At 39.6% G+C, this 12,744-nt stretch overlaps 1 protein-coding gene across 10 annotated transcripts in view; it reads left to right on the top strand.

The window, feature by feature from the left end:
* Positions 1–12,744, top strand: part of LOC118402117 (astrotactin-1-like) — a 243,218-nt gene that overhangs the window by 103,923 nt on the left and 126,551 nt on the right. For all 10 annotated transcript variants that reach the window (XM_035800041.2, XM_035800040.2, XM_035800037.2 and 7 more), the window contains 3 exons: positions 2,401–2,551; positions 9,846–10,012; positions 11,275–11,469. In XM_035800041.2, coding sequence (XP_035655934.1) covers positions 2,401–2,551; positions 9,846–10,012; positions 11,275–11,469 — 513 coding nt within the window. The remainder of the gene's footprint in view (positions 1–2,400; positions 2,552–9,845; positions 10,013–11,274; positions 11,470–12,744) is intronic.

Genomic DNA, 12,744 nt, shown 5'->3' with positions numbered 1-12,744 from the left:
AAACTTAATGATGGCGTTGGAGTCATGCCTGGCTGTACAGTCATGAGTGAACAGGGAGTACAGGAGGGGACTGAGCACACACCCCTGAGGGGCCCCTGTGTTGAGGATCAGCGTGGTGGATGTGTTGTTACCTACCGTTACCACCTGAGGGTGGCCTGTCAGAAAGTTCAGGATCCAGTTTGAGAGGGAGGTGTTTAGTCCCAGGGTCCTTAGCTTAGTGATGAGCTTTGAGGGCACTATGGTGTGGAACACTGAGCTATAGTCAATGAATAACATTCTCACATATGTGTTCCTTTTGTCCAGGTGTGAAAGGGCAGTGTGGAGTGCAATAGAGATTGCATAATCTGTGGATCTGTTGGTGCAGTATGCAAATTGGAGTGGGTCTAGGGTTTCTGGGATAATGGTGTTGATGTGAGTCATTACCAGTATTTTAAAGCATTTCATGGCTACAGATGTGAGTGCTATGGGTCAGTAGTCATTGAAACATGTTGGTATTACAGACTCAGACAGGGAGAGGTAGAAAATGTCAGTGAAGACACAGTTGGTCAGCGCATCAAAATAAAAGTTAAACCATGTAGAGCTAGCTATTCATGGATAAGTAGAGTGATCTGCAGACTTGGAATCAAAATCCTCACAACATACAGTGTGTCATTCCATTTAAACTGACTCAACCATAAAGTATAATGGAAGGCAAATTACAGGGTAAAGAGAAGCAATTAGGCAGCCTGTATTTTTCCAACGGCTAATGGCCTGAATGAATGCCTCTTCATTGTGCCTTTTTTGAATTATTAGCAGATATGACTTTCCCTTTGCTTAAAGGCCCAATGCAACCTTGTTTATATCAATATCAAATACTTTCTAGGTAACAGTTATGTAGCTTACTGATTTCCATTAAAATGGGCAAAAATCACTTTTAACACAAAATATTTTTCAAGCAAGAATTTTATTTCAGACTGTCTGTTAGTGGTCTGAGTGGGGAGGGGGAAACTGAAAATGATCTATTATTAGCAGAGCAGTTTGGATGTCTCTTTGTTAGTGGTCTATTAACCAATTTACTGAATGTTGGTGTCACCATGGAAAGCTGAAACTCCCACCCATGCAAACCTGCTGATTAGAAGATTGTGTGTAGATTGTAACTGTCAGGAAATAACTCTGATCAAATGTTTTCACACTTTGACACTTTTAAGTTTCATCAGCTGTTGTACGATATGATACAAAACAAAGGAAAATTAGATTTTTGACTGCACTGTGCCTTTAAATGTTCTTGTTAATCATATCTATAATTGAAGGTTAGGGTAAATGGTCTCATCTTTCTATGAAGAAAGTGTTCAAGTTAAAATGTACAGTGATATCTATTGAATACCACAAATGTAAAGTCTGGATTCAATCAAACAAGCAGCCTGGGAATTGTGGAACTGTGGGAGAGATCACATACAGATATTTTGTGTACTTAATACAAAATAATGAATTCATCATAAAGGTAGCCTAAGTTCAATATAACAATTAAACCCTCCATAATTCTTTCAAATACATCATTATCTTTGTGACCTGTTGATTTGCTCTCCATAAATGTATGAAGACAATACCCACAGTCAATTATAAAATAAAATTGGCTAGTTTGATAAAATCAGTGACTCTGAAAGTTAATGAAATATCAAATATATTTGTTTCAGGCAATCTCCGAGCAAGCATTCTGGGAGTGGGTGAGGGAGCAAAGAAATACTATTTGCAAAACAAGAGAGGCCATTCTTTCCTTTCCTTAGGCAAGGTTCATGGCAGGGTTATTATAAAAGTACTCCGTTTATCATAGATATTCCACGTCAGTAGCATAGTAATTTAGCATCTTGAAAAGAAGAATGGAATGTCCAAGCTTTGTTCTTCATCAACACTTTTTTATTCATATGTCAATGTGATGATCTCTAATATTTGACCTTGCATGTCTGAAATATTTCACATAAGAAACAAAACAGATGGCTTGGAGAAAGATTATAGCAATAAAGGACATACCGTAAATAACGTGCTTTTTATGAAACATGTCTCAGGCCCTTTGTAAAGCAGGGTTGCTTTGAATCTCAGGCCCTGCCTCTGACTGAACGAATTTCATCATAAAATGAACAAATTAAAAGATGCATTTGGATATGGAGGGCAAACCAAGGTCAAAGAAACAATCCCGCAGGCTCTGTTCATTCATTGCTAGGCACACACTCTTAATCTGGTGATGTAACAAGTTTCTGCAAAAGTGAAAGAGTGCAAGATCTTTTCTCTCATCTCTGTGAAGGACTACAATGGACCCATTTTCAATCAACAGACAATAAGCCATTTGATTGCTAGGGAACGTAATGATTTAGTGCTGTGCTGAGGGGGATGATTATAATGTTTATGTTTGTTTTATTTTGCCAGAGAAGAGCTGATGATCTCCTCATCGTTTGACAGTCTGGAGGTTTTACTGGACTCGTTTGGCCCAGTGCGTGACTGCTCAAAGGACAACGGTGGTTGTAGCCGAAACTTCCGCTGCATCTCTGACCGCAAGCTTGATTCCAGTGGATGTGTGGTGAGTGAGTCACTGTACTGCCTGGGGATGGCCCTCCTCTCAGAACCGTCTTTCTTTATTTCTGAATAGCGGCCATGAAATGAACCATGCACGTTTTAATACATTCAACATCTGCCAATGGTTCCTACTTCCTATTAAAAAGGTGTGCTCCAATTGTGTATCACTCTTCTTTGCAGCACATTATTTGTCACCTGATCCGAAAAGCTCAGGCTGTCAACGAACAGTCTTTCAAGCGAGTTAATTTCTGTTCAAGTACTGCAATACAGTCAAGACATTAGTTTAAGGTGTACTTGGGTAGGTACTGTTTGTGATCCAGCATTTCTGATCAGATTACTTTCTCAGATGACTCCCTCTAACATTTGATTGAAAGAGAAACTTTTCGAATGTATAAAATATTACTCAAATGCTAATCTAATTTCTTGATTTACATTTTCCCAATATTCTTCCAGTATATATATTTTTATTTTACCCCTTTTTCTCCCCAATTTCGTGGTAATCAATTGGTAGTTACAGTCTTGTCTCATCACTGCAACTCCCGTACGGACCCGGGAGAGGCGAAGGTCGAGAGCCGTGCGTCCTCCGAAACACAACCCAACTAAGCCGCACTGCTTCTTGACACAATGCCCACTTAAACCGGAAGCCAGCTGCATCAATGTGTCGGAGGAAACACCGTACAGCTGGCGACCGTGTCAGCGTGCACTGCTCCTGGCCCGCCACAGGAGTCGCTGAACGGGAATAGTTTGCAGATTATGGGGAAATGATCAGACCAAAGGTTCACCTGACACAATACTGAATCCAAACATTACAATGTTCATTTTATGTTCCTCAGTAATTTCAATGAACTTTTATGACTCAAAGAAGAGTCTTCAACGATAAGGTAGTTTTCTGAGCTCTCCTAGCTGTGCCGTTGAGGAACTGGAGCAAGCACACTTGTTATTTTGTTTGGGACACAACCCCGCAATCACACAATTGTGTAAAAAAACAACAGTAATCTAAAAACAGTCCATTATAAATTGCAATCTAGGTCAGGTGGACATCATTTGGGCATCTATTGCCAACATGACTAGAAGAGTTATAATACAATATTACAGTGTTAGGCATTCACAAATCAATTCTGGGAAACAGATCATAATTTTGGTGCGCATAGAAAGGAGTCGTTCAGTGGTGTGTGCCACGGTGAATTCTCTTTTCAATAGACAAACTGGCTCATTCTGTTCAGAACAACCTAGGGGTTTGACGCCAGGTCATCTTGTAAACTGTACATCAAACATAGTGATCATAAACGTTGACACTGTATATGACATGGGTTTTATGATATGAGTGCACATCGTGAAGTGCACAATTGGCTTACTTGTATGACATCAAATTGGTATTTATTATAATCCTCAACGTCTCATCTTTCAAAATATGAGACGGCATTTCCCTCACTCGTTTGCAAAAGTTGCCCAATTAGCGGGAGGTATCAGGGCAATTTCTTGTCGCGCGAGGTGCTCAATTTCAGAATAGCTGTCAGTCAAAATCCATACAGTGCTGTGAAGCGCAGAGACAGATCTCTAACGTAGTATGTTGCTGTATAGCCATTACGTTCCAATTTAGGAGTTTATCAGTGCCCAAATCTGCCATTTTCAACCTGTATATGGGTATGAGTATAAAGGGCATGATATACCAGAGCTAAGGCACATTTTCTATGCATTTCAGTTCCAAATGTCTGCACTGTATTGATAATATCACACTTGCATTACTTTTCAAAACGTAGCTGTCAAAATCCATTGGTTATAAGAACGGTCAGACTTGTCTCAAACCATTTGTTTGACATAGCCACCAAGACCAATCCCATTCTCAAACTCAGCAGTGGGCTGTACGAAATGTCTAAACCAGTTTTGACCAAGATGTTTTTGCAGGAAACTATATTTCACGCTTGAATGTTAATTATATATGAGCAGACACAATTATTTTAATCAACAACAAACATTCATATGTGACGTATCTGTCACAGTTACAATTGCAATTTGAGCACAGAGGCCATACTTGGATATCAATGTAAGTGTTCCTTCATAGCCTGGGGTCCCTAGCATAATCTGAAAATACATCCCTTTCCTGCACCATTGCAATTAAGATTCCTGGTTGTTAGGCCTGACTTGGCTTGCTGTTAATTCAGAAAGACATGCATATAAAATCACCTCATTTGTATCTTTTGGTCTTGTTAATGCCACAAGCCTGCTGCACAACAAAATTGTATTTCCTTGCCAAGCAGTTCGATTACGCAAACAATTTATTGCCCGTTTGAGAGCATTTCCCTTCGGCTCTAATGGTGCTGGTGGTCAGACCTTGGTGAATGTAGCTGTCACAGAGTTCACAACTAACAGCCTGTGCACTCACTGACATTGCACTCTATACGGTAGAGATGTACAATACTTTTGACCTATCGGTGGTTTCCAGTATCTAAAAGTCACGACTAAATATATAGATTTCTGACAAAATATTGAATAGGTTTGACTTTTAAACACAGCGGAGAGTATTGCAATATATCAGAGGTCAAACAACAGATCAATGTCTTATGCAATGGAAATAATTATTATATAGAATTGAATGATGTCAGGAGCTCTATTGAGCTCTGAAGTAGACAGCAGTTCTTAACAAGCATGAGCTTTGTGAAATAGCGACTGTAGACCTTTGCCCCCAGTTTACGCAAACTGCAAAATACATTCAATCATCAAATAAGCATCTTATTTTCATTCTGGTTTTCTAAGTAATGAAACAAAAGCCCTTGTCTTTTTAGCAACCGATAATAATAGATATCCATCATGTTAGTATTTATTTCTAAACATTTACTAGTATACCTCATGCTGTTTTGGCGGAACTGTTTCAATTATTGTGATATAGATTCTTTTCTGTCTCACCCAGACCAACCGGAAGCTCTGGATTTATGGTTTATGGTAATTTAAGGTTTAATATGGACATATCATTCATAAACACATTTACAAGTTTTAAATCATGGGCAACATGCACTGAAATCCGCAATAAGGAATTAATCTTTGCCTTTTTTTTAATGTCCTACCAGTTCTTACTAAGCGTCAGCTCTTGTTACAGCAAGATATCCAGGTTGCTGCCATCTGTTGCATAGATATCTTGGTGTTTTGTAATTACCTTGTGACGAGTTATATAAATTATACTTTCGTCCGTCTAATCATACTGGTAACTGTCTGGGACTCAGACCCCGATTCCACTTATAAATTAACACCTTGTCTGAGTCCATGCTGCCAGTCTCGTCGTGTTTAATATCTCTCCTAGCATGAGCCGATGCCTCCTGACCCCCTCTGTCTGGCTGATGTATGGCACTCCTGGGGAGAGAGGGTGCAGTCGTTTGGAAGTAAAGTCTAATAATCACCAAATGATTATGTGATTAATTAGCTCTTGTCTCCTCTTGCTAGAACAGGGGAAACGTGAGACTGTCTGTCCAGCCACCAGAACAAATTGGGCCCTGTCCAAACATAGCTTGTCAGCCTGTGGTGTGAGATGTGTACCGACAGAGGAGACCTTAGTATTTACATGATTCAGACATTAGGACTGCTATCACACACTTACAGACTCCCTGCACTAAGTATATCCCGGGTGGAAAAGTTCCCCAATGTCTCAATTTAACGCTGTCATTGTGATATGGACACTCCATGGGGATATTCCATGGGTGAAGACAGTTTCTCACGTGGCTTCAATACTACTGGCCTGCACTTCTACTGAACTTCATCAATGTTGTCAAATGTTCATTTTAAAAATGAGGTGTGCAGTTTGGGAGTCATATGTACTTCCCCCCCAGAGAAATATATAGATATACCTCACATTTAACAGAATGCTCAATTGTGACACGCACCTTAACATGCTCAACGTGCTTCACATGTGTTGCTAGTTGATGCACTTTGTCACTTTGACGTAGCAGATGTATATCGACGCAGTCCACATTCAGCTGAATTTGTTCTGTCTTGGATCACATTTTGGGCACTAAGCGGTTCTGAGCTGAGTCGATACTTGGCTGAGGTATTCTATGAGCATACTCCTGAAGAGGAGCGGGTGGTCAGCAGCCTGCCACTACTGATGTTTTCCTCTAAGGATCACTGGGTGGATTTAAGGTACTCCATCCTCTTTGGAAAAATCTAATGTACCGCCACAGCTGTGGACAGATGCCACAGCATGTTAATGCACCACTGTAATCTCTAAAGCTACCTCTGAAATATGACCTTTTCACACTTGCTAGGACCGTGGAAGATGTTAGTAAAAAATATTTAGAATCAAACCCCCCCCAAGAAATTGGTTCCGATTTTGGTTCTGACATTGTGAAAAAGGTAAGAACTAGTAACTACTGTAGGGGTGTCAATATGTTTGATTTAGAGGAGAGCGTTATAGAATCTTTGTATACTTGTTACAAAGTTTACAACAATTCAAATTATATTCCCAAGGGGCTGTTATATCATTGCACTCTGGATACTTTTGTAACTCTTAATACTACCTGATATGCCTTGATAACCTCAATGATGGCATTTGAAACCAAATCTATCTTCCTTGCCAGTGTAGAAAACTCTGCTGGCTGGATAAGTTTTCAATCTCCACTCTCTCCAATCTGTCTATTTGGCAAATTTGGAAATGGCATAGCTTATCCAACTTGCTATGCACAGTAGCAATACCACATGGCTGATTCCCATAAGCTGGAAGTAAGCAGGAGGAATGTATCTCCATTAGAAAATAAGATTAAAAGGCAAAGTGGTTCAAGGGTTTTTCCAGTTTAGCCTAAATACAAAAGCTTCACAAGCCTGTACAGTGCCATCATATACAGTACTGTCTCGTTTCCTTATGGGAATATTTCAGTATTTTGGCAATGAAGCCCTTTTTCTACTTCCCCAGAGTGAGATGAACTTGTGGATACCATTTTTATGTATCTGCGTGCAGTTTGAAGGAAGTTGCTAACTAGCGTTAATGCAATTGCTATCTAGTGTTACCACAATGACTGGAAATCTATGGTAACTGCGAGAATGCTAGTAGATACCATAGACTTTCATTCATTGCACTAATGCTAGTTAACATTGGCTCACAAAACTAACTCTTACTTCCTTCATACTGGATGCAGAGACATAAAATGGTATCCACGAGTTCATTTGACTCTGGAGAAGTAGAAAAAGGGCTTCATTGCCCTTTAAACTGCCGGTAAAGGATGTTGTTTGTTTTGTGGTGAAACATGAGTTTGTTATTTGACCAAGCAACACAAAAAAAGAGAGAGGAAAAAAAAAAAATCTAAAATGAAAGAATAATTTTTGTTGACATTATCTAATGTTTCTACCATGGAGGGATGGAGCTTTAGACTTTTGCCATGTGTCGCATTATCTGAATGACTTTACATCATATGATTCACTCAATCATGCATTGTCAATTTCTAAAATGTTCTTAAAGTGGTACACTTAATATTTGCATTGTTATCAATAGATAACTTACTGTATGAAAAATCATTAAAGCACGTCTTTAATGATCACCATTCTTTGGACATTGGGGAAATGCTCCTGAGTGTTCCTAATTCTGCATGTCATTGAACGGAGGCCTATTACAACACTCTAAGGAGAGACATGCAGGGTTCACAAGCAAGAACTATCAATACATTCTTTCCTCCCTTCTGACATCCCTTTGACACACGACACACTTCCCCATTCCCATCGATTGCAAAGAGGCACAGTGATTGAAGGAGTCTCTGCTACAGATGAGTTAGGAGATTCACTGTACCATGATCTTTACATTACAGGTGATAAATCAGTTGTCATAGTGCTCATAGCCATGCAACAAATCAATAACAATGAGTCCAGAGAGAGGCGAGGTACTCCTGTTACTACATGTGCCTCACTGGCCATTGATACTTTATCAACTACCATGTCCATTAGCCCAATGGTTAAACAATTGTGTATGAGGGCCAACCAGACCTCTTTGTATAACAACACAAGTCTTAGGCTTCAAAAAGCAATATACTGTACTGTACCTGTCCTCTACACTGTTGTCAGTGGAGAGATGGGTCATCATGATCTAGGAAGGGATTTAACCCTCGCGCAGGTTGTAGACAATACGGCTTTTAAAGGTCATTTTGCATGTCGGACAGAGCTGACATGCAGTGTTACCATGAATCAGATCCTCGCGAACACTGAAACATTGCCTTTTTAAGCCTAATTGTTGACAAACTGCGGTCGGATTGAATCCCAGCCTTAGTGTATGTATGAAATGAGGGGGGGGGGGACATAAACCACATTTACAGGTGCACAATCTGAAATCTTACATAAATATGATGTAGGACAATTGTGGATTTTCAGTGCAGCTGTCTGACTCAACTGATGAAGTTACAATTCATATTTAATGTTTTTCCGCTCATCCCTATGGTGAAAAAATATATTTATTTCATGGCTGTTAATTTCCTCTCATGCTAGGTTATCATGCAGTATGTATGATCCATCCACATAGAGCTTCGCTTCAAACATAGCCTACTGCAACAGTCTGGAAAATCTTTACGTCTGAATATATTGTTCATAATCAAATAATTTGTGACTTGGCGTTAGGTCCAAACTTTTTCTCATACGATCCTGTAAAAACAAAAGCAACAGGTTAAATTCCCCACAGGGTTACTCTTTCAACCGGTCTAACACAGACTAGTGTTAGGATGTCATGATGCCAGGGTCGATGGGCACTGGAGACTTTGAAGAGGAAATAAATAAATATATTGTCACTTATGCTTCCTTATTGCTTGAAGGCAAACATAGCAGTTCCCTCTTTTCTCCAGGCAGGGATGCCTTGTTAAGTATCATCCCATCAAAGTCCCCTTTGAAGGAATGGCTTACAGAGAACATCATGTGAATTTGGCTTCACAGGCCTCTGAAAAAAAAATGCTTTGGGAGGCACAGGGGAGTCTTTGTAACTATGGATGCAGGTGTGGAGTTGTAGAAGTTCTGCAGGCCTCTGTGAATTTATTATACCTTTGTGCCTCATATATCTTGGTTAGCAGCACGTCCTTTGTGGTGTGAAAGAGTTTACGGAATGTTATTTGGGAAAATGTAATCAAAGCCTTTACCTTGATTTTTCCAAAAGTTTTGCAAAAATGTTGCTTTCCCACTTTTCTGTCATTCGTACACACACATGGGATCTGGATGTGTTTGAGCTCTACTTATTTCTGTGTGAACTAAAATCAGATCACGTCTCATATTATTTTGATTAATCTGTAGCCCTATTGTTTTTGACAATCTGGACATCCTTTATCCTTTATTCCCACTACTTGTAGTGCCCTCCGGGACTGAGCCCTATGAAGGATGGCACAGGCTGCTACGACCACCACATTGGCATCGATTGCTCTGATGGCTTCAACGGAGGCTGTGAACAACTGTGCCTCCAACAGCTCGCCCCCCTGGAGGATGACCCCACCCTCTACAACATACAGATGTTCTGCGGGTGAGAGAGCACTACTGAACTTGGATTTGTCCCAAATGACACCCTATTCTCTTCATAGTACAGTACTTTTGACCAGGTCCCATACTGTGCAATCCCTATGTGCCCATGGCCTTGTCTCTGTGGCACTGAGCTGACATTGCATGACACTGAACTGTCATATCCTAAAGTGTATAAAAGGATTTGAATTGTACATGGTAGAACATTTAAACAATGCCATGAAATTACTAGTATGTCCTTCTTTTTCACCTCAGTAGATTCCTGGTGATTGTCAGGCATTGTCATGACAAAGATTTAGTAGGACAAGAAAGTGCAGCAGTAAGTATTTTAAATGTCAGCTGTGCAGTGCGTTAGTCACTCAGAGTGAGTAGTCTCTTCCCCTTGGAGAGGTTGTCTCTTAAAAGAGAAGGATCTTTTGACCTCTATTTTAGTCTGTGTCAAGTCTTCTCCTGACTACTGAAGTCTTTCTGATTGTAGGTGGCAAACGTGTCATTTACTATCATATGAAACATGATAATATGACAGAGAAAGTGAACCAGTTTATACAGTATGTCATGTGCATTAGGACTGCATTAAGACATATCTAACCCTCTTTAGTAACACATTCCTGTGGAAAGAACAATGTCATCATGAAGAAAGCTTCTTTCAGTTTAATCCCTGGCCGTTTTTCGCACTGCCTTTTGATACATTTTACAGAGCTCGCTAGACACTGGGATGTCAAAATGTCATCAATATGAAAGATTCTTGAGAAAACTCACACTGTTTGAATTATTTCCTTTTTGAAAAATGAAATGGGGGGGTTTGTGTTCAATGAATTGATTTAATAGCACAATAGAACAAACATCGAATTGATCAGCACACTAGAATCGTGAGGCCTATTTTGTGTGTCCCCTTGAACTCTGTCATAAAGAGGTGCACTTCTAAGTAACTTGTGAACCATGAACACAAGTAAAATAAAGAAATAATCCTCATAGCTAGCTAAAGTGATGTTTACATAATGTTAAAAAGGAATTTCATGCACTCTTCAATCAGTCACAAAGTAACTTACTCAATCAAATCAAGTAGAAGTCAAAACCAACCTAGTTTTTATCCCAGTATTGACTTGAATTCAAACATAATTTGTTCTAAACCCTGAATATGACTATATGTATTAGAAGCTACATGTTTAATCTAGATAAAACAATCTATTTTAATATAATGTAAGAACACATTAATAAACGCTCAGCTCACACTGCTACCATTGTTTTTTCTGGTTGCCATTGTAGCTGTATTGAGGATTACAAGAGAGGTCAAGATGGTCGTTCCTGCCAGCCCTTGTCTGAAGCCTGTACTGAGGGACTGGACTGTGGGGAAACAGCTGACGTCCCAGCCAACCAAACCGTTTTCGGGGACCTCTTCTATGGCTACAACAACCATACCAAAGAAATCATCTCTGGTCAGATCCTCAAAGCTACCTTCAGGTAATGTATGAGTTGTGTCATGGGTTTTTATCTCATGTATAAAATAGGTTAATAATAAACGATGTGGAAGGTGTGTTCCATGACACGGTAGCCGAGTAGAACTTCACTTCCACGGAGTTGCATTCTTTTTTTCCAGGGAACTTTTGAGCCACGAGTTGATTATCCCTTCTATACAATGACTATAATTTAACACATTTCTGCTAGAAATAGCAAGTTTACTAGATAGCGACTGTAGTTGCAAAGGTAACCAAACAAACAGACGTGCTAGATTAGCTAACCAAACCATCAGTCCTTGCTTGCGATTATGAAAATCGAATTTAACAATGCCAATAATGTTTTCGAATTCGACTTTTGCTTTCAAAAGCAGCTCAAACATAGAACATGTAAGAATGAACTACTATTTATGGATTTTATTTTATGTGTAGTGATGTATAGTAGACTAAAGCAAGGTGAGCAATTAATGAACTCAGAAGATTAAATATGTACGGCATATTTCAAATGTACTCTTCCCTCCACAATGAAAATGATCATAACGATACCACATTACATATCAATATAAATACAGTGTATCCTGTGAATGTGGATCTAAAGATATGCTTGCAGTATCTAACAAAATGCACAGCAGTCCCTGTTTTGATGTTTGTGAATTAGTTCCGTAGCAGCATGCTTTGAAGGCTGCGTAATTACCACCGTCCACTCACGATGCTTCCTTTCCGCTGAAGTCAGGAAGTCAGAAGGTCACGGAAATAATCTGCGGACCTGAAATTTAATTTGGGTGCACATGGATCCCGCAGCCGGAGGCAGTTCATCCACTTACAATATGTCACATGAGTGCTAGTGGAAGGTGAACGAGGGAAAGTTAATATCATCAAGTAGCTAAATCTCAAATGCTCTGATCTCCTCATTTTGAAAGCACTGGGAGAGACAGCCAGGGTTTCAGACAGACTTTGAAAAGCACCAAATGCTCCTGTGCAGATTGCAGGCAGACACAGCACTGGAGAAAGCCTCAATGCAAACCATAATTATACAAGATGGTAAAAAGTGAATTAAAAGTGACCAGGAGCCAGTTTGGTGTAATGAACCTTAATTGGAGCAGATAAAACTTTGAATGTGCAATGAACAAAGAGTCTGCACTGGTGGCTTCATTAAGCCTCACAAGAATGCCATATTGATGTGACAATTAATTTGAAACTAAAGGAAATAGTCAACGTTGATACATAGGAGGAATAGTGCTGGGATGTAAATATTACTGCTGATGTAGCAGTGCAGGGAATT

Source organism: Oncorhynchus keta, chromosome 23, assembly GCF_023373465.1.
Source record: "Oncorhynchus keta strain PuntledgeMale-10-30-2019 chromosome 23, Oket_V2, whole genome shotgun sequence".
NCBI classification, from domain to species: domain Eukaryota; kingdom Metazoa; phylum Chordata; class Actinopteri; order Salmoniformes; family Salmonidae; genus Oncorhynchus; species Oncorhynchus keta.
This window is presented reverse-complemented; position numbering and strand designations above follow the sequence as displayed.